The sequence below is a fragment of the Megalops cyprinoides genome, chromosome 13, assembly GCF_013368585.1.
Source record: "Megalops cyprinoides isolate fMegCyp1 chromosome 13, fMegCyp1.pri, whole genome shotgun sequence".
NCBI classification, from domain to species: Eukaryota; Metazoa; Chordata; class Actinopteri; order Elopiformes; family Megalopidae; genus Megalops; species Megalops cyprinoides.
In genome coordinates, this window is record NC_050595.1 from 29,631,193 (window position 1) to 29,654,406 (window position 23,214).

The 23,214-nt window shown below is 43.5% G+C and overlaps 1 protein-coding gene across 1 annotated transcript in view; it reads right to left on the reverse strand.

Annotated features, from left to right (window-relative positions):
- Nucleotides 1–23,214, reverse strand: part of LOC118788201 (activating molecule in BECN1-regulated autophagy protein 1-like) — a 107,255-nt gene that overhangs the window by 23,079 nt on the left and 60,962 nt on the right. The window contains exons 13-15 of the mRNA XM_036544135.1: nt 15,068–15,256; nt 12,782–12,936; nt 1,685–1,824 (exon numbers count right to left, since the gene is read on the reverse strand). Of these exons, the coding sequence (XP_036400028.1) occupies nt 1,685–1,824; nt 12,782–12,936; nt 15,068–15,256 (484 nt within the window). The remainder of the gene's footprint in view (nt 1–1,684; nt 1,825–12,781; nt 12,937–15,067; nt 15,257–23,214) is intronic.

Sequence of the window (23,214 nt, forward strand, 5' to 3'; positions counted from 1 at the left end):
GGAGACTGTTCCCTAAAGTATAAGCTCACTGTGTTTTTGGCCATGAAGATTTGAGTAAAATGCACAAAACATATGCAAAACCTATAACAGCAAATGACTGGGGGCTGGAATACCACTGGCCATGACACAGCAATGCTTCTTTCACAAATCTGTTACTGCGTTACCTACAGAGGATGCATGGCAAACCTGCACGCCCAGTATCCCTGCATCAGGCTTATATATAGTTAAGAATAAGCAAAACAAAGTATGGCTGGCAAGGTGCGGCTGTCAGAGGAAATGTCACACAAGGAAAAATCTATTAGGCACTACCTGGAGACCAAGAACACCGACAACGAACATTCTGTGCTTTTCCATTAATGACTTATGAACTGCAGTAAATCGACACACTGGTCACAGCCAGGGCCTGACAATTTGATTTTAGCATGTACAGCGTACCCGATCAGCGTACCCAGAGTTCTGCAATGAAGAGAAACAGAAAAGGGCATCAAAAATAGATTTTCAGCCAGATTTGGAAGCCAAAATAATAATTAGGATGTGCTCATCACACCTTATTGAAAACCTACTGGCATTCTAAGATATGACACTGTTCCTATTGTGCCCAGCAGTGTCTGCTGAGAAGTAAATGAACATGTGAAAGGTATAAGCATGTTCAAGCTAAGGTAAAAGGCAGCTCCACTGAGTAAGATACAGAAGAGTGACAGACTCATTCTGTGCTGGGTGTGCTCTCAGATCTACACACAGCAACCAAATATGAGTGAGCAATGGGGTTGAGGGCTGCTTATAAAGTAGAAAGAACACAAAAAAGACCAGTGGTGCTATGGTCTGTATTATCTAACATGGTGGCTCTGTCCACCAATTAGATATTAAGGTAAAACACAGAAATTTATCAACTAAGCAGCGTCAAGACATTCATTTTTGATTTCACAATGATGCGTAAGGAAGGCATATAAATTGCGCCCTAATGCTGAAAAGTCAGCTCTCCTTTCATTCATTCTATTTTGGTTTGTGAGCACCTTAAAAACATCAAAAACACTTCAAAAACAGGGGTTCATAAGAAAGCACCCCATTGATATGCCCTCAGTCTGATCCACAACCATTTACCTGCTCATCCTTGGTGTCACATCTCCTACCGGGCAAGCACACACCCCAGGCGCAGACACAGTGGCGGAGATTAATTACTTTTATTACAGACGGAGCACATGCTGTGCTAACACGCAGGCTGATTACAGCAGTGCAAGGCAACCCCTCACGGCAGGTAATGCCCTCATTTTGTTTACATTTCCCCAGTTAAATGCCGGTGCCCTCTCTCACAAATATCCACCAAAACCTGCAACCCAGCACTAATAAATCATTTTTAAATAAATCATCACTTTTGCCCAGGTAAAGAAAATGCTGCATGATTCTTACGGTGGTTACAATTATACAACTGTGGCAAATTTTTTTATTACCAAATGCCAGGCCAGAACATGAATGCCTGGACCAGACAAACACATGAACAAATGTGGACCTGCCCAGTTGGTTCACACACGAACCCTCAGCTACTCCACCTTCAGATACCCAGGCCAATTATGACATCAATCCGAACCCATCCTAGACAATTACTCTTTCCAATGCAGATTTTGTTAGTAGTCATAGTTTCTGTTGCCAGTGAGCTGATTGGATATGGCAGGGATGGAAAACTTACACAGGTCTGCAGATGACCAGATCTCCTTTGTTGGTCCCGTAGGCCAACCCCAAGCCTGGCTCTGGGAGCCATCTGGCAGAGTTGATACTGACGTGTCTCCGCTGGTCTGGGGCCATTGGGTAGACCACATTGAAGACCCTCTGCAGGAGGAAAGACAAAAAAAACACCATGATGTTAGAAAGACGGGTAAAAAGAATACGTGAGCAGCAGATGGAAAATCACAGACGTGGACGCCAAGGACTCTACCTAAGACCTGGACCTGACCCAGGAAAGGAGGAGGGATGCAGCCATGCCAGTGCCTTAATAACAGACCAGCAGGAGGATCATTACACAAACATTACTCAGACATCAAGAGCATTTGCCAGCTACAGCGCTCCGCTGTGAGCACATTAGGCTTATTATCGATGAAACTCATCTGTATTCCTCTGGACAGTCTTTCAGAGGAGGAAGCTCCTTTTTAAAGATGCATCAAGTAGAACAGAGCAGTAGAAGCCTGGTTAGTTTATAACACAGGAAGAGATATATCTCATAAAAGGGGGAGATCAGAATCTCACTTTCAGTTCATATTGATACTTGTTCCACAAAAAAAAAACTGTAAAGCTGAACATTGTTTGTACATCTTTTCATGACGTACCATTTTTTCCACAAAAAGACACTCTTCGCATAAACAATTCAAATAAATATTCCAAATTTCTGACATGTACAAAGCAGATATTTTCTACAAGTCAGTAAAAACACAAAATTGGTGTGCCATTATACTTGATACCAAAAACAAACTACAGCAAACTATTTAGACTGTTTACCTCACTCAAACTACACAATATTCCTACCCAATGTATCCTGAATGTGTTTGTGTAGGTTTCTTCTGTCTGTTCTGAGCTTGCCATATGAAGGCACTGAAATGCAGCTTCTGCGTTACAGAAATATTTCTTCTTTGTATTGGTAAACATGTTGCTCTGTGTTCTGTAGTTCATCCCTGTTCAAGTATGCATTACAGTGTGTTCGCAGTTGAACCATTTATGAGGAAAAAGATCAGACTGGCTAACCAACTAAAAATGATGCTGCTATGCATAGATGTTCTTCCAGTTTGCACATTACATCTCTTGGGTCAACTTGCTATACTCTTGCTCACTGCCAAAGATTTACTCAGATGCCAAAGTTTGTTAGATCACAGAAAAGCTCGAGGCTTGAAGCCTTTGAACAACACCGACCGGTTGCAAGTGAGCATGTCAAAGTGGGGGAAACAGACAGACGAAAGCCAAAGAAGCACTGGCAGATAAAGAACACCAACCCAAGACTAGCATTTGTTGCGGTTAGGGAGTGCTGGGTCAGTGTGCCTTTCAGAGACTGCAGAGCCTTCGGTGTCTGAAAGTTCATGGTTTTTATTAGCATTCATTTTTAATTCAATTAGTTTCTATTTGTATACTTGTGACAAAATGCTTAGTACTTGTAGAAAACGGCCACATGTTTCCATTTCTGTCTTTGTTTGTGCACAACCACCACCTCTCACAGGCACTTGTTTACAACTCAGTTGAAACCTGCCCAAACCGGTTCTGCTGCTCCCCTTATCAGTGGGACCCCCGCAGGTAACCTGAGGCACAGGCGCACCGCCAAGGACGGCCCCCAGGTCACCATTTGCCCTCGGACCTGCCCGTATCCTTTGGCCACCAATTAGGGCCTCAATAGGGCCAAGGATATGGGACAATATAAAGGTGGTGGTGACCTCCCCCACCTCAGTACCGCAACAATACCTGGGAGGTGAAGAACTGGGGAGACCAAGCCCTTGGGGACCAAGCATTGTGCTGTTGTTGTGTGCGTCTGTGCCAAAATAAGTAGTATGCCTAAGTTCAACTGGTTGTAATACAACTGCCTGTAGAGAGAGAAGGGTGTGTGTGCATGTTAATTAAGGTAGTGTGTCCTTGATGTATAAATGTTTCCATAGCCATTCATGCAGTCAAAGCCTGTATGTCCCATACATGTTATCCCGGTGCAATGTACTTTGCAACGCTGCTTGAATGCCTGTTTGTATATTGCACATTCGCAATGTAACCATCAGTCCTGATTTATTCTCCCTGCTTACTCTTTTCAGGAAACCACACACATACAACACAAACCCTCACATCCACCCATTCCAAATCCCCAATAAACAACTGAACCCGGAACCTGACTCCTGTGTCCTGACCGACACCCCACTGTGACAGCAAATTAGCCTGAACCTAGTTACGGGTGAAACTGCCCCCTCAGTTTCAGTATTATTCTTCGACCTCAACCTTGACAAAATTTGGCAAATGTACACTATTCCGTTTTAAGGACCCTGCCAGTGCTCAGTCAGTAAGATGCAATTCTGTTGGGATTATACGCCTTCAAACACAAAAACATTCCCACAGAAATTCCCAGAAGTCCCTTCAGACTGCAATCACAAACAACCCAGAGCTAAGCAGTCTACTATACTTAAAATCCACATATTGACTTAAACATATCCCTTTCTGAACCAAGTACACAACACTGCTGAAATATGCACGCAAACACACTTGAAAACAGTGGGGAGATCAGCATTCTGCTGAGCTGAACAAATACCAAAGGACATGCAATCACCTATGCCAACCATGTAAACACACAAACACACACAGATGCACAAAGAAAAGAGGAAAACTGAACATCCTGTCAGCACACTTACTATTCAACTTAACTACCCTCAAGATATCCACCTACCTCCACTCACAATATTACTATTCAATTTAACTACCCTCAGGATATCTACCTACTTCCGTTCATAACATTTTTATTCAACTTAACTACCCTCAGGATATCTACCTACTTCCGTTCATAACATTTTTGTTCAACTTAACTACCCTCAGGATATCTACCTACTTCCACTTTCACTATTACTATTCACCTCAACTCCCTGCAGGATATCTACCTACTTCCACTTACACCAGATGTGATAAAAATATATTCCACTCTAGAATGTATTCTATTTTAGACGGTAGAAGAGTTTGAAGTGTTGATGGGACAGCGGCACCATGCGCTCCTTTAGTCACTTGTGGGGAAAATTAGCTTTATTAGCCGTACCAAATCTCTGCTTGTCACAGTTCAAATGTGGGCTAAGAGAAAGCAAGCTGGCAGATGAAGGCAGTGGCTGTGGACAACGGGCTGGGAGGAGGAGGACACGGAAAAACTCCGAAATGAAGCTCTGTTGGGATGGCACCAAGGGAGCCCCCTTTCAGAGATCAATGCCCCCTGCGACCACCTGGACTGCATAAACCTTTGTGCTTGTTTGGATTGCAGCCCACCTGCTAAACATTCAGGGTTATTTTACACAAAGGAGCTAGGGGAGACTTCACAGGCTTTTCTCTTTGTGAAAAATTCCTATCCACTTCCTGAAGGATGTACTTACATATGGGAAGTTATTTTGGGTTTTTACAATAGTCATAAGTTGTTGGATACTGATAAGACATTGTAAGGATGTAATTAAAACTATTTTTTATCAGTATTTTCACATAGAACAAACGAGGAATTGACAAACTAACTGGTACTGTAGAGTGATGCTTTTTGGAGCTCGCTGCTGCAACAAAGTTAAGACTGAGATTTACAAAAAGGCACAATTATCCTCAAAGTAAAATTTCAGCACAGCAGAGTGAACTTCCTGGAGAGAGCAGGTGGGTGAAGCCGCACTGTTCCCAAGGCATTCTCGTGCTGAACGGTCCCTAGGCCCCTGTCGTTTCGTTTTCCTCTGTGATGTCTGTCCGCGTGTGTACCTCCGCTGTACTGACATCCCGGACAGGAAAATAGGGCAAGCAAACATCTCTACAGAACAGAGAGAAAAAGCTTTCTGACTCCAGTAAAACCCAGAGAAAAAGCTTTGTGACTCTCCTGCAAATGCAAGTCTGTGACAGCAGGAAATGGGACAGCAATGAGGACCGGTGGGTCTGAAGCACAGACAGCCTTTCTTGGGGTGTGTGTGTGTGTGTGTGTGTGTGTGTGTGTGTGTGTGTGTATATACGTGCGTGCAAGTGCGTGTGTGACTGTGTGCAGGGTGGTACCGCCGCAGGTGCCTGGTTTACATCTGTGATGTTTCAGCCAGAACGGTGCCAGCCTGGAGTGTTCTACTGGATCAGATCCTCTTAAAAGGAGAGAGCTCATCTCAATGCAAGAAAAAAAATGAAACAAAACAAACAGTGGCCACTTCCAGTGAAAATCAGGTCAAAGGTAGAGTGCTCACAGGGTATTTGAGGTTTGCCATTTCTTGGTCTTGGCCACAAGTCACTTCATCCCCGAGAAATGTCCCACCTCAGCTCTGATGATCAAAGGAGGAATTTATTTATGTGGAGAGGCCTGTCAAAAGGGGATGAAACTAATGGATTCTGTTTTCCAGCCATTTCCCAAGTGCGCAGATGTCAAACAATGTCCTTGCTGTCGGTTGCTGACAAAAAGATTTATAAGGAGGAAGTGGGAAGAAATGAAAAAGCTAAAACTTTATGATTGTGTATGAAACAGCAGGAGGTAAGAGGAGACAAACAGGGGCTCTAGCCCCATTTCCATCAGGGATAAACTCAAAAGATTTCATTATCATCATACCATTATATTAGACCCAGCCGTCAACAATCTGGTTGCCTATATTTGGCCAGCTACAAAACACTCCAGCAGGCTAAATTGTACCATCTGCTGTATTGTGTGCATTTTATCATGATTGTACAGCGATCATTGTATATTGTTATTATTGTTATTGTGATGCAATGAGACACATTTCTCAACCGGGACAAAGTATTCATTCACATCCATGCATTCATGTCAAGTCAGCTAGTTATCACGCCATACATCTTCAGTCTCATTATTTAGCTGAACATAATGCACTGGCATTTCCTTATACAGTACATTCCACGCTCACAATTATCACAAGCAAATAACATTCTTAGATTCAGGTTCAGGTTTTCCAACCTAGTGAAACAGGGTGTTTGTAAATGTACTTATCAGTCTCTCAAATGTACACAGACATAGCTAACTGCTGGAGAATCAGATTGCCACACATGTAACAACTGCCAGGACACAACTTGCCACCATTCGGCAAGAATCCCTAGCCAATCCCCTTAAAAAGAAGAAATTTTAATGTGCAGTGACCTCAAAGGGGAACTCTGGTTGACTATGGACTGCAGAACATAAGTATATCTACAGCACTGTTTCGCGCATAGTGTCAAAGTGCATGTATTCACCATGGCAAAACTTTAAGACCACCCAAGCACACCCAAGTCCACCAATTCAAGGTGTGTGCAGCTTGACTCAAACAGGCAATATTTCACTCCACTGAAACAGTAACAATTTAACACTGATTGATTACAGTAATCTCATGGGGGTAGCTGACTAATAGGTTCTTGGGCTTACAGATTAGAGGTTAATGCAAAATCTAAGCAATACATTAATGTCCACTCATACTGTCCATAAAAACACAGCCTCACTTCCCAGTGGTGTTGCATAAAATTGTATTAAAAAGATGTTTTATGTATGTTTGATGTATGTTCAACCTCTACAACTGCATACGCCAGCAGTGGGAAAGTGAAAAACAGCCCACATGCACACAGAGGAGTGAGAACAGCCACAGCTGATTGGCTGTTCTACTCTTTCCTTACCAACTTTGTTTCCCTGGGTCATCAATGCAACTGAAAAAGAAGCATTCTGCTGAAAGTATTGGTCAATTACATTAACAAACTGAGGATTTGTTAAAGGGACAGCAGGGACTTCTGAGTGAGAGAAAACAGGTCAATGACACAGGTTTTCAGTACTATCTGCAATGGAACAGTGCTCTACATTGATGCATATATATTTGGATACAGAGCACATGAACCAATTCATTCTTTTAAATGGCACTTTCTGTCCCACTATCAAGGTGCATGTTCATATAATTATGAATAGGCAGCTTTGACCTATGTAAGAAACCCTAAAACATGAGATTTCTGAGAAATTTCTGAGAAAATTTTCATGATGCTTTGATGAAGTTTCTATATTTTAAAATGATGCAAAAAAAATGTGAGTTTACTAGCTTGCAGCAGAAAGGAGGAATCTCTTAAGATTTGATCTCTTTATAGACAGATGCTGAGTATACATGAAATGTTTAAAACAAGCGCTCTCATTCATTTTCAAAATAAATGCCACCCAGCTGACGGCGATTCCCTTCTTGTGTCCCATCTGGTCACTCCTGGGCCAGCACAAGAGTGCCATTTGACATCTGCCTGTTTGAAACAGTCGTATGTATCTACCCTTACTATACCAACAGCAGCAAGCTGTCATGTTGGGTCTTCTATAAACAACCTAAATCAGTGGCTGTTTCCTCACCTTTGGAGGAAAATTACTGTGAAAGTATTGTATTGGCTGACCTTTAAAATCTGTTTTTGTACAGTCTCCTCAAATAAAGGAGTATTTACTCCTTGGTGTATATCTGTATATACCCAATCTAGACAAGCAATGGACTGGATTAAAATGTACAATTTTCACTGCAGTCATGGGCCATCAAGTCATAAAGGCCCAGATCACACCTTTCAGGAAGAAGTCTTAGACACAGGTACCTGCTTACTGTGCCTTTTCATGATTCTGGTGTGAACATTTACGTTCATGATCATTGTGAAAAAATGTCTCCCGTTTTCCCCACAGCGGCCAACAGCTGGGGAAATAAGCAAGATTCCCCTTCTGATGCATATTCAATGGCAGCATAGTGGCCTCTCCTGCAGAGCCCACCACAGTGGGAGACTGCCTTTGAAAATAAAGAATAAATTAGAATAAACTATTCTTAGAATAAACTGTTCAATCTGTATGTGAATGTGTTCCATTCCCATTCTCAACACTTACGAACCAATAACCAGCCATATAAAACCATTCAAGTCTGCTACACTGTGTACACTAACCTTAAAGGCTGCACCTGTCTAAAAGACTCTGATGATCTAACTAGATGATTTAACTTCCTATTCTTTGGCACATGTCAGGAGCTTTAATGTGAAACTATGTGGGAGATTAGGATATAAAGCTGAGTGTAAAACAAGCAGAAAGAACGACACTGCCTTCCAGGCATGTTCAATTAAAAGTTCCACTGTAGAAAAAACTAGAAAGCAATTAGTGTTATACTCTATTTCTTCAGCAGCTCCACAAATGCTCCATCCAAATGTAGGTGCTTCCAGTGGGGAAAAGGACAACTGTTCCTCACGCTAACAGTGTTTACTGATTAATGCCTGCAATCGGCCACCCTGAAACCTTCAATAAAGCGCTATCTGTGTCGCCTTTATTGAGCTGTTTTATTAAAGTGGCGGAATCCAATTTTCAGCATGGGATTAAGACCTCGTGTGCTAAGATCAACTGCATTGGGAGTGACTTTATCTGAAACGCAGCCAATGGACTGCGAGGAAACACTGTCCTTGCAGAATGACCTCGCTGCTGACCACCCTGCCCACCCACACCAAGATGCGGCACATGACAAAATGATAAAATCGTGATCTGAAGCAGTAAGAGCCAATGGAACGGGAGATGGTGTGGTTTTTCGTTGTACATTGAGGAGAAAAAAATAGCAATCACATCAAGAAAGCAACTGCCCCGGCACTAGGGAATGGTTTTCTCTTAGGAAAATACGGAGCCATTCTCTGGAGTAAACAGTGCTGTGGATGAAAAAAAGGCGACTGTGTTGAGATCCATGAAGAAAGGCATCTTGTTTCTTTCAAAATGAAGGCGTAATTCCCTGGAGGAAATTCAACAATTATTGCGTTTAAAGGTGGGGGTCATAGCGGTGGGGCTCGAGTCTTAGATAGAAGGAGGCTGAAAGCGCTGTTTCTGCCCACAGGCAACTGCTGGAGTGTAGGTGGAAAATCCAGGGTTTGATTTGGAAATGGAGCCTTTCTGTTTTCAGGGGTGGCCTCTGCTGCGTGAGAAAAGGCAGTGTGCTGCAGGACCCCGGGCGTGAATACCGCTGCACCACCATCACGAAATCGGCTGTCCCACACGCACTCTCACAATGGATCTATCGCCGTGTCCTTTTGAGGTTTCTCTGTAAAATTTACACCCAAGATCTGGCATTAGCTGCACGCGTAGACACGCTGCTGCCTGGTAAATTCATGTCAGAAGCACTGAATGCCGCCTTCCTTTGAAATCCACTTATACGGTGAATGTTGCTGTAAGGATTTCTTTCAAATAAAAGGTTAAAGCTACATATATTGTTCCTTTTAGTGTGCTCATTTCAGCCTGTCTTCACAGCTTTAACAGTTATAGTACGGAAGGCTTCCTATATATTGTTACACAGTAAGTAATCATTGTATGGTCTACACTTTATCCCAGCAGACATCATTACGGTGACTCCATTTATTGATGGTGAGACGGGCAGCTACTAAATCTTTCCTAACAATGCTTCGTAGTTCTTCAGTTTTGAATTTTTATTTTGGGGATTTGCAGCTGGGGGCCGTCTCTAAGTTTGGTAATACCTGGCTATAATAGCATGTCGCGTTCAGCACCAGTAACTGATGAACAGTGTACTGTTCTCATCACTCTCATCCTTCCACTTCTCAGCTGCGATGGGTCATGAATTACTCAAATCAATGGATTCATGAATTATGTTAAAACTACATACTGGACATCGCAGGGTTTAGGATTGCTGCAGACCTCTGATCTTTGTTGATAATACTCATAATAATCGTTAAATGACATTAGTTTGAATGATTACCATAACTAATATGGAAACAGAACTACAAGCTGGGCAGATAAGTGAATAGTTTTCTTTGTGTCTAGGTGTTGAGAGTGCGCCTCCAATGGAATCAGCAGAGTGACAGGCATCCTTGCTTGCACAACACTGTGAACAGTGATCGAGACACTATTACCAGCCAAACTGTATCCTACAATGACAATGCTAAGAATGGTTATGCATAAATCACCCAATCCATGTTGTCTCAATTGGAAGACAATATGCAAATGTTCTGATAATTATGATAATTTTAATAAATTAGCATAACTTGTGTGGCTTGTCTCAAAAGGCACAAATACAAAAGTACAAAATCTGAATACAGATTTTGGCAGAATTTACAAGAGAAATAAATTTGTATAACAATAAGATCACACACACGACTATTGGCATCTATATATACTACATAAAATATAAATACATAAAATAATTTCTTTACAGAATAAATGGGCAGGTGAGGGCTCTAGGGATGCAAGCACAATGCATTATATGCCACATCTCATGCCTGAATGGCAGAGGGGTGAGGTAAGAGATTATTTCTGTTTCATCACTAATGTGGAGAAGAATCTAGTTTACTCTTATACGAAAGCACCCAAAAGCCATTGTTTACAAGCAGAGAAGTGAAACAGAGACCGAACATTTGATTCCAGGCTCAATCCTGATGCACCAGAAGTATTAACTAAAAAAAATGGCAAAGATTTGCCACTCGGTTGGCTGCAGTTGGAGTCCATGCTTTCGGATAGCATCCCCATGGAGGAGACTTTGTTCAGAAATATGAGCCAGGCCTCAAGGGTGCTTTCTGTTTATGCCTCAGACTGTTTTCAAGTAAACTGCATTCTCTCCATGTATCTAGGTCACGCTCCTACTGAAAACCCTCGCCAAATACAACACGCTTTCCCCTCTAATGCCTAGACACAGGCGTGCATGCACACACACACGCACACACACACAATCACAGACAAACCCACAGACCCACACAGACAGACACACACACACAAATCACAGAATCACAGACAGACCCACACACACAGGCGCACACACACACTGACACACACAGAATCACAGACAGATCCACAGACACAGACACACAGTCATGACAGAAAGGTGAGGCTTGCCGTACTTTCCCTCTGCTGAACAAGAATGCCTTTCTGACCTCCACTATTGCTGAAAACAGTGGCTAACAGTGACAATGAGGCATCTGAACACAGTCCTATTAAGAGGAGGTAGCACAATCTTCTTTTTCAGTGTGGCAATAGTATTTGTGAGAAAGAGAAACAGACTGTCTCTCCATTTCTCAGAGGTATAAGAGAGAAAAAGCATTCTGGTAGGAGTGAGCTATCAGTGCGGTCTCAGGAGTCAAACACTGCGAGACAGACTTCTCGAAGAGCAGCTGCTCAGGTCCATCTATAATACATTCCTGTGTTGTACAGCACCACTCACGAAGCTACACATTCTAATCTCAAAAAGCGCTGGTCTCAAGGCCTCAGAATGCTATATTAATTTCCAAATCCAAATCTTACAGAATGTATAAATGAAAGAAAACTTTTAGATTCTCCAAATTGGGTCTAAAAACTGTGTAGGAGCATGAATCGCAAGTTTGATTTCTTGAAGCGTCCATGGTAAAGAAGGAAAAAAAAAAAAAAAAACTGAACTCGCCTGTTTGGCTGCAGTAAAACATAACAAATACTGTATTCTTAGAATGCCAGACCTCCATTTTCCTCAAACCTAACCACACATCAGAAAGAAGGATGTGTGATGCCGGAGCTGATGCATCAAAGCGCCTGAGAACAAATGAGGTCTCCGGCGACGGGGACGGAGCGGTGGTGCAGATGAGGAAGGAGGCAATCCCCCGAACGACAGGTCGAGATACGGGAGCCGCGGCACGAGGGGAGCCGATGATTAAGGAAAGAGATCTCATTACGATGGAGGGTGATTGACGACTCCCAGCACCGGCGTCTACATCGTACATCGCACAGGAGCCATGTAGGAGCGCCTTTACAGCTGCGGATTTAGTGTCGTAAGACAGAGGAGCTTCGTTAATAATGGTGCAGCCAGAGCCGGAACAACTGGCAGATCATCTCGTTGACTGGCTGAGCTCTGCATTACTGCCCACGTGAAGGTGCCGCCCAGTAAATACGTTGGGAAAAGCGTATGTGTTGGAGGGCCTTTCTGAAGGCCGAGAAGCCACACTGCAGAGAGTTTATGGAGTTGAGGCCTCTCCTCCTCTCCCTCTTAGAATTTGCTCTTCTCACTTGACATTTCATTCCTTTCAGACCGGCAAGCAAAGCACTTTATTTAAATGACTTCATTAAAAAAGTTATATCCATATTTGCCATTTAGCCATGGCAGCGCTGGTATCCTCCACTCGCTTGGCGACAGAAAGCCCAACTCACCCGCATGGACGTCTCTCCCCCGTGGGGCTGCTGCAGGCGGAACACTTGCGCCACCATGTGGTCAGTGGTGGGGTGGAGCAGGATCCTTCTGGAGGCCAGCCCCACCATCACATAGCGACCCATAGGTGATATGCTGACTGAAATGGCATTGGGACCTGCAAGACAAAGAGGGTTATTGGCAAAGCATTCAGTCATCATTGCTTAACAACTGTGGAGGTAGACAGTGGTCTCATAGACAGCCTGACATGAGCTGCAGCTTGACAGATCTACCTGAACTGCAGGTCATCCACACCTTGGGCAGGCCAGAGGCATTCCCATACGACAAGTTGATCCAGACTGACAGCACATTTGCCAACTCCATGTACTACAATAATTTTGCTCCAAACCCCAAGCAGAACTGGATGAGTTTATGCTGTGTAACATACTATAGGGAGAAAGTCTGACCATTTATGGACCTGCTCACCGATCATCCATATTTCATGCTTGAAAATAAACATTCCGCCTCAGGAGTTGAACGCTGGATCAAACTTTGGTCTCTCCAGAACAGAATCAGTCTGTTTACAGACCTTCACAACATACTTAACACAGGTCCTTGAGCAGTAGGTGAAAGTCCATGAGGTGAAATGCAAAGCAAGACAATGGGTCACGTTAGAGCATCACAATTACAGCTGAGGAGTGTCAGTGGCAATGCACCTATAGTTAATGAGAAAAAGTCACACAGCATCTCTGATTAAATAGCAGCACTGACCCACTGCCACATGTCAGCCTAGTTACCAAGCTCAGTCACCTCTACTCAGGAAAAAACCCTGCTGTCAGGACACATTACTCTTTGATCAAATCTGACAGAATCCTTAATTAAATGCACTCATTCACCACTGTAGTTTCAAACTAAATCAGGCCACAGTGTTTAATTTTCAAATCTCCCATCTTCTGACATCCTCCAAGGGAATGAGTCTTCTAATCAAGTTCATTCTACTCAACTCCCTCTAATTAACACTAGTCCCCCCCCCCAATATAATGACTATAAATAGTTGTGTTTCTTAATTATTGGTTTGTTTGTTTGCTTTTTAAAACTCCCTAGACCTAATTTACTTGAAAAATACAAAACACAGTAATTGCAGTTTTTTGTACTTGGTTGATACACACTTAAAAGTATGGCTAAGTCAGCTGACAACCCTTCTGCCTTGGCGCACTCTCGAAGTTGGTGCTCTATTCATTTCTTCAGAGACTCCCCCCCCCCCCCCCCCCCCTAGTTTTGCACAAAAAAAGGATACTACAGCCTCAGACATTTTTAGCAGTGGGCGCCTGAGGGATTTTTTTGCAATGTGGAGGCAGATTAAAACTGGGGGGACACGCACGCATATAAATCCATTTGGAAGCCGATCACTTCTGAGCAGGGCTCCATTCAAGCTGCTACGGGGGGGACAGCAAAACACAGCAGTCCTAAAGACAAAGCTAGGATTTGGTTTGTACTGCTACGCTCAGGATTTTGTCATCACATTTGAAGGGATGGGAAACGTCTGCGCTAATCTGCAAAGTGTCAGGCCACTCTGAATTTAGCACCCGCAGGTAGTCTTAATGTCTACCTCTACGGCTTCGTTCGGCCGTTTCTTCCAACGCAATAGGCCCTCACCCGTCCGCATTGTTTGGGATATAAAAATGAAGAGATGCCGCTGAGAGCAGTAAAAAGCCATAATGGCCAGCATCGTCAATCTTCTGCTTGTTAAGGATGGGGCATAAAAAAGAAGCAGCAATCCTGAAACTCGGGGAAGGGCGATGAATGTGAGATGAGGACAGCTTGCGGCTGCGCTCGGTTCAGCGGCTGGTTCAATGACAGAGAAGGCAGGGCTTTGTCCCATAAGCTTCTGTGACCACTGGGCCCAGTCCTTCAGTGACTTTTTCAGAAGTTACTCAAACCTGCCCTATAGACAACGCACGTAATGTTGCTGCAGAGGGCATATAATGATTTCTGCTGCTTGCTTATTTTAAAGGAATATGTTCTTTCTTAAATCCTGTGTTTTGTCTGGTTTCTTAAGTGTTTTTGTTAGTCTACCATAGTCTTCTATGTGTCATAACAATGTTTGTTTTTGTTTTTTTTAAATCAGAACTGACCTTCTGTAAAAAAAAAAAAAAAAAAAAAAAAATCCTGCATTATGCTGGCAATCTAAAGCCCCTTTAAATCCATTTGCAGCAAAATGGTGTCAGCCCTCACCGAACCTGCAGGCCTGGCATTGATGTGACTGTGAATAATGTGAATGGAGGCTGTGAGCGATGGGGGAAACCCACCGAATCTCTTGGTGTAGAGCATCTCCCCCAGGTTGTGCGGCGCCAGCGAGTACACGGCCAGGATGCCCTCGTCGGGGAAGCCGCGCTGGCTGCTGGGGATGAAGACGGCCAGCAGCTGGCCGTCCGCAGAGATGTCGCAGCTGGCGTCGTTGTAGATCTTGCAGTTCTGCACCAGCACGTTGACCGAGGCTGCGCGAGGGGGGCAAAAGGAAGAACAAGAGATCAGCGTTTCTAACAGTCCCGGCATCCCGTACTGCGCCCTACAGTCTACGGCCACCATTCTCTCCCCATCACGCTGCATGCTTGCGTGTTACATCTCAGAACAAGTCCCTGTGGGGTCAAACTGGACAGCCTTGAAGGTGAGCACCACTGCAGATGACACCTCTGGTCCTGTGGTTCTATAGTGTGACAACACATTCCTAGGAATGGTAGAAGAGAAAAACTCACTGCTAACACAACAAGTGGCTGCTGAAGGCAGCCAGTTCCTTCCATGGAGGCTATATAGCCTTTTATATGCATTTTAAATCTATTTTTCATAGGAATGCCTGGTAAGCTGCACAGTAGTTCCCTATAATATTGTTTATAATTACTATACTTACTATTGACTTTAGAGCTCCCCAATCAGTGAAGCAATGTCCCTGGATTATGTTGCCAAATGGCTAATTAGCAAAGAGGATTGTCATTTTTAGTAACACAGTTTCATCACCTATGACCAAACCACAAAATCGTTACAATGGTACATTGAATCTCTCGGCTAATTACAACAGCCTTTTACTTCAGGAGAGAAATGTATAATTACAAAGCAGATTAGGAAAATGTCTCATTCTTCATTCAGTACAACATTTTAAAGGCATAAAATCCCATTACATTTGATTAAAAGACAACTGACTAAATCCTCAAGCTAAAACTATGAGTGGGGACAAAAATATATTTTATCACATTCTATTTTCATTCCACAAATGACTGACACTATTGGAAAAGGGCTCCCCATTGGCCATGTGCACATCCCTAAGCTTCCTGAGTGGAAAACAGCCCTCAGACCACCCTGTATGTAGAAACTCCACCACATTCCTGTGCTCCATGCTGGATGCTGCAATTCCTCCTAAAGAGGCATCTATCAGATTATGATGCCATATTGGACTGAGGCAGGCACCAGTCAAATAAAGGGTTGCTAGAGTGCCAGCATTTATGCGTTATATGCTGAGCTGTCATTGAATCACCTCAGTGATGTTTGGACAGGAAAATCTGTACGTCCATGTAGGACTTGGAATTTTGTGACTGTAAGACTACAACACTGGTCAGTTTTCCTTGCAAGTAAGGACAAGACTAAAGTCCTACATATCTTAGTAAATGTACTGTCAGGGTGTGGGAGCAGATATTGTCTCATTAGGCATTTTACCATTCAAAAATAACATGTGTTAAAAGAAATATGACCAGCTCAATTCCTTCATGCACCGCAGATTCAATAAAAACATAGTATGGTGGTGCTTGTTTTCAGCTCAGAGTAGTTTTTAATTCTGAATTTTGTAATCTTAAACCACCTCCTTGTAAATACTATGCATATTTCACAGCATCATTACATAAGTCTTCGTGGAATTGAAGTAGCCGCAACTTTGTACACAACGCTCTTGACATATTTCCATAATGAATTTGGGCTATTGCTGTAATGAGGGAAATTATGATAATTATGTAAATTTGGGAATTGGATGTGTCACTAGAACTGCTTTCACAGAACAAGATCATTTTAATGCAGTCGTTTAAAGAAAACAACAGCCTTCCCCGTGCATCCAAAGGGCACCAGTGAGAAAGGCTGCCCGTCATTAGAGGCCCCGGGAGCTTCAGGAGCGCCCTCCGCGGCTCTCCCTTCCTGCTCAACACTCCTCTCAACCAAGACGCGTTCCGCCTTAACTCTCTTTAACTCTTCATCAAACCGCCGTTTAAGAAGAAAGACACCTTTATAGCACAGCGTGTCAGGGAGACGTACACCTATGCGCCAGGGACGTGCCTGGGGACAAATCGGATCCAAACTTAGACTGCTCTGCGCTGCCAAAGCCCATTGTGATGTAGGACTCTTTTTCTAATGACCTATCCCCAGGACATCAGTCACAGGGCTCTCACGCCGCTCTCAGCCCCGCTGCAATAATAGCCGAAGTGACGGATGGAGGCGCAGGGCGGGTTCTGTCGAGGCCCCTATGGAGGACATGGCTGCACCGGGGGAGATTAAAACCCAGCCGTGTTAATTATGCAAAGCAGTGATTTAGTGGAGTTCTTACAGGGGCCGTGTGCCAGGCCCTGCATTTACTGAGTAACAGCTCTATTGAAGTGCTTGACGGATGAACGCGTGGAGCAGTCTTGGCTTGGCAGAGACTGAGAGGTGCGTGCATGACTGAGTGCATGTTTGTGCAACAATTGAACATTTAATGCAATATATATGTAAGATTACGTTCAAAAAACACTGACTGCCTATAATAACTTATGAAAATTTTACAGTTAAATGCAATGTGAGAATGTGTGCTTCGGGCATTAACATCAACAAAAAAAACTTACACAAACATGTTGCATAAGTAGGAATATTAATTAGTCCAACCTCTGGACAAGACGGATCGCCGTATAATCGTTATTCAATATGGTACTTTGCCAGTACCGCCATATATCCTAATATTCAGAAGCTATGTACTCATCTTTCAAAATTAAAATTTAAACCTCTTTGGAACAAAAGATTCAGCACTTGCTGCCAACACGACAATTTGCATTTGTAATCTGGGAGATAATTTGATGAAATTCTGAGAGCAACTACTGAAGAACTCTTTCTTGTGCCACTGAATATACTGTATAAGGCAAGAGGGCTGCAGCTCTTTTTCAAGTCGACCAGACAGAAGAGCGTGACATTTACAACTGGTTTTAATTAAAAGGAACTCCGCATTAAAATAACTTCCGCTTCAAGAACTAATGAATTTTTGAGAAGATGAACTTATTTGGAGGCAATTCTTTGTGTGTGGAAGTTTGGCGACATCAGCTCGAGGATTAACGAACCAAACTTATCCATGCTGCCACTCCAAAATAAGCAGAATCAATTTCCTGTGCCGGTTTTCTGGACTTACGGTTTGGAAACACAGACTTGGCAGAGCAAACTGCACTATGATGGAGCTTTCCATGTAATCCCCACCATAGCTGTGCTCCCTGTACGAGGGCATGGCCCTCATGTTCCAAGGATCGTGACACGACAGGCCTGGGATCATGAGCTGGGGCAGTGAACTGGGCCAGGCCTGGGAGGAGGCCACTTCCTGGACCTCGGAGTGGGTTTTTCTGTTTTTACCGCGGGATGCGGTCTCTGATCCCCAATCCCAGTGCAGGGATGAACACGGCTTTGTGGAATGAGCTTGCTGGTGTCCTTGGACTGGATAAATCCTGACGCTACAAGGTCACCGAGTATGGGGTGCAGTTCTTTTCAGCAGAATTTGACTTCCAGTCCCGCATGGGTATAAGCAGAATACTTCCTTTTATTCACACTTCATGCACCACATTCAGGCTCTCTCTTCAGTGTTCATGCATGACATTCTGCCTAGCTCTTCACTGTTCATACCCCACATTCTGCCTAGCTCTTCACTGTTCATACCCCACATTCTGCCTAGCTCTTCACTGTTCATACCCCACATTCTGCCTAGCTCTTCAATGTTCATACCCCACATTCTGCCTAGCTCTTCACTGTTCATACCCCACATTCTGCCTAGCTCTTCAATGTTCATACCCCACATTCTGCCTAGCTCTTCAATGTTCATACCCCACATTCTGCCTAGCTCTTCACTGTTCATACCCCACATTCTGCCTAGCTCTTCACTCTTCATACCCCACATTCTGTCCAGCTCTTCACTCTTCATACCCCACATTCTGCCTAGCTCTTCACTCTTCATACCCCACATTCTGCCTAGCTCTTCACTCTTCATCACAGTCATTTACATACAGTTCCAAAATGAGACAGTAGTTCTCAGCTGAGAGCAAGGTCTGTTTGAAGACACAGAATGGGAAGGTTACTTCCAAGAAACAGCTCCACTACCATTCTAGGTTACACAAAGAAATTGGATACAGTATAAGTGTTTCCTGATCATGTATCAAGTATTTGACTAGAACTACTCTAACCACATATGTTGCTGTAAAACTCACTCTTGGAATAAAACACAAAAGCAAACAGATTAATCAACAGAAAAACAGGCAAAATAACTGTCGATATTTCTGGACCTGCGTGGACCGATTCTGATAAGAGGTAAAAAGCCTTCTGTCATTTTTATCAGCAAAACAATATGGTGGTCAGGCCGTAGCAGCTAGTGAACACATACCATTTTGATATCACGGATGTACTTCCAGGCTCAGATGCCTACGGCTGTGGTAGTGGTATATGCTGATTACAGTTACTTTTCAAACAATTTTAGCCCCTTGATAGAGTTCTCCTTTAACCTCAAACTAAAGTAGTGCCAGGAAATTTCCCGTCACATACCGAGAGATCTGACAACAAATTTGCACGGCCGCCATCAAATCCTCCTCCAGTTCGGGAAGCGTTAGATGCTTTTGATATGAAGTCGTTTCAGCAAGCAATTAATTTGGCAAAGTAAAAGAGAGGCCTTTGAAAGGGAGCTATAATGGGGGTACAGCAGGGAGGAGTAAAACAGGGCCAGCTCTCCGCGAGGGACAGGGTGAAACTATTCCCCGCTGTGATCAGCTCCACGGAAGCAGTGCCGAGGCCTCCAACGTGCTTCTCCCCAACTCTCTAAAGAGCAGACTAGCCCTATATAGGCTCTGCCATGCTAGTCCATATATCCTCATGGGGCAAAAACATATGGCTCCACACATGTAATCTGCTAGTACACAGGATTCCAGGGTCACATCATTAAGCAGAGCTTCTTTCATGTGTCGGGCAACATTGCTACTGACCTAATGGGCAATGCTTGCAGCCCTGTGCATCACATGCTAATAATTCTTCCTGCCATACGTTTACGAGAGCAAAGAGTGGAAATGGGCTACTGACTGCTGAGAGCAGGTGGGGTTCAGTGTTACGACACCAATTAAAATAATAAAAAACATGTTTGACTGAGGCCTGTAAAGCATTGCAGAGGCACTGTTAATACGTGGGCCTGAACCTTAATAAAAAGCAAAGCAATTACTTGCTGTAACTGAGACAACCAGCACTGCCCTCAGTATCTTGCAGGGCTCATATATTTGGCATTAAATAAAACTGGTGGATGTTAAGCTTTCCATCACAATGATCAGCCTAATTAATATGCTACAGAACAGCTGCAGTGAGGGTGTAAATCACCAACCGTTGTCGTTAAGAGAGAACCAAACAATGACGCCTGTTGAGGACGGCACGCCAACCTACTGCGATTTTTCCAAGAGGATTACTGTAAAGCAGCACCTCGATGCTCTCCTGATGGGCGTGCATTACCACCCAGGTCAGTCACCCGCACACGGCACGCTCTCATTGGCCGAGACAAAGGAGTCATTTGCATTAACTCTGATAACAGTCCACATTCCCAGCTTCTAATCAGTGCTGAGAATCTCCTCTGCTTCCATTACTCGTTTCTCCCCAACAGCTGTTATTGCCTGCTGTTAAGTGCTACCCACATCAATTATATATAAGCAACATGCTTAAGAGGCTTCCTGTTATTGGATCACTCTCTTGTGCTTGCGCTAATGTGGATCTCCATCACAGCGGACGTGGAGAAGGCACTGCATCAGGCCACGTACAGACTCCCCAGTTTAATTTGTCGCCTATGTTGCTGTTGTTCTCACGATGGGAAATCCATGACCTGAATATTCATGAGTGCTGCTGTGCACACACAAACTGCTTTTTACACGTACACTCACGCTAATGCATTTGCACTATTTCCTCAAGTGCTGCACAAATTAACACAGGCACTTTCTTCGATTTACTGAAACACTTGCCAAGAAGAGACTTAAGTCGCAACTCTCAGACAAAAACAATACGGAGAAGCAAAGAAAATTTCTAATGGCGTTTGCTGTAGACCAGCAGGGAGCCGTTTACAGAAACGGCAATGAGAAGTGAACAAATACAGTGGGAAAACGCATAAAAAATGTAAGCCTGCTTTTTCCAATCAAAGTAGGCACCCATAAATGGCCCACTGGGCCTAGAATGAAATTTGATATTAAACACTGGCCAACACGAAGCCACTCACAAACCTTACATCACAGAAACCGACACCTCCGTAGATCTGGGAGACGCAGTCGCAGCCGTATACGCGCCGGCTGTCCGAACACATTAGCCATTTAAGGGGTGAGGACTTGGATATGAGAAGAGTGAGTTGCGACAGAGGCGGAGTGGCTAAAGCATTTTCCACTGTCTGAGGAGGAAACGAGGTGCTGGCGGCGTTCGGGAGGGAAAGTGGATCACTTCAGGCACCGTAATCAAAGCCAAACCGCGGGTCGTAAAATCTCCCCGACGTTCCAATGCCACTGTCACAGCTTCATCTACATTTCAGCCCTAACCATCTGCTGACTGAGTGAGAGAGTGTAAAATGAATCATTCTGCAAACAGCTGCAGTTCTATAGCAAAGTACACAAATAATGCAAGGAGCCCCGCCTCCCCCTGCCTGCATAACTTCTGCTTACACAGTTTGCCGATACTGCTGACAGAGAACCAGTGAAGTTGTCCAACTTCTAACTCACACCACATCACTAAAACAAAACAACTGGCATTACGGGAGTACCTTCCACGTTCGACGTTCTTAGAAGCTTCTCTGAATTCTGACTTTGTGGGGATGGAGATTGTCTGCTTGCAATTTACAGTGTGGAGCTTTATGCTGTCAATGTAGCAAACACAGCAGATTAGCTTAGCTCAGCTTCACTAATTAAAGACTGTTGTCCAGGTAACAGAGTTCAACAGTTAATTTGGTAAAAAGCAGGGCGCACATCCACTCATGCAGGAAGGCAAAAAGGGAAGATTACAAAGGCAACTTTTTTGCTGCTGCTTTTCTGAATTATGCTGCCTCAAATAGTATACTGTAGTTCAAAGAATTCAAAGGAAAAAACAGGTCATATAAAAAACATGCAGCACACATAACTGCTTCCAGGTGTTAACTTTTCATGAAATGCACTGGGCTATAGGGTTGATTTAATGTAAATGGATTAAAACCTTGTCAAATACCAACAGTTAGTCTGAGCTTCACAGAGAAGAGGACAGGGGTATCACGCATGACAATCCTAAGCATTTAGCTAAATTCATATCTGCAATGCATCTTGGGGTTACGGAGTTACCAGGGTTTACGATCACTTGCATCAATGCTCTTTGCCAGCGTGAGAGCAAATTCACGGTGCATGTCAGTGGGGTGCACACACCTATTAATAATCCACTCAGATTTCACCTTGAGGTGCTGCAAAAACTAGTTTCAGTTTTGGGGATTTGGGGAGATCTAACGGTTCAGCGTAACACTTTGAACTGCCGTTTTGGTCTTTTAAAAAAGTAATCAATATTAAAGTACAAGACTGAAGATTCAGGCATATCTAAACCATCCAAAAAATACTTCACAAAAGACTCTACTTGTGATGGTTAATTCAAAAATAAAACCTTTACCTTTTCTGCAATTAGCGCAATTTTTATATGCTGGGTGATGACCCAAATATGAGCTGCTGGCACACACATGCTGATTTCAGTTACAAGATTTATAAGTGAGAGAAGTGTATGGCACGTGCTGTAACTGTAAGTGTTCCTATGCAAACACAGTGTCTGCTCATTACAGAAAATAAACTAACCTGACTCCAGCTTAGGAGATGGTGTTCAAAGGGTTTTAATAAGAGCAACTGGAGGGTCCTCGCAAAAGATATGCTATAAAAAACCACTAGTTTCAGTAGAAAATGACTCAGTAGAAAATCACTTGTGTACTTTGCCCAGCATCAAAAGGCCTTTGCAATTTCCCCTGGATAATGATAGCTGGTGCTTAATGCTTCTTAGGATCTCTGAGAACCACATTTGTTTGGTGTCAGGAACCTAAGCACTAAATTGCTTTCAGGAGACCTCTCCGAATCAGACCAGTATGAGTACTGAAAATTTGCTTTTCAGTCATTATGTTAAATGATCTCATGAGTGTGTAACTGTCATTTCTATCGACATTTACGTTTACATTTATTCATTTGGCAGA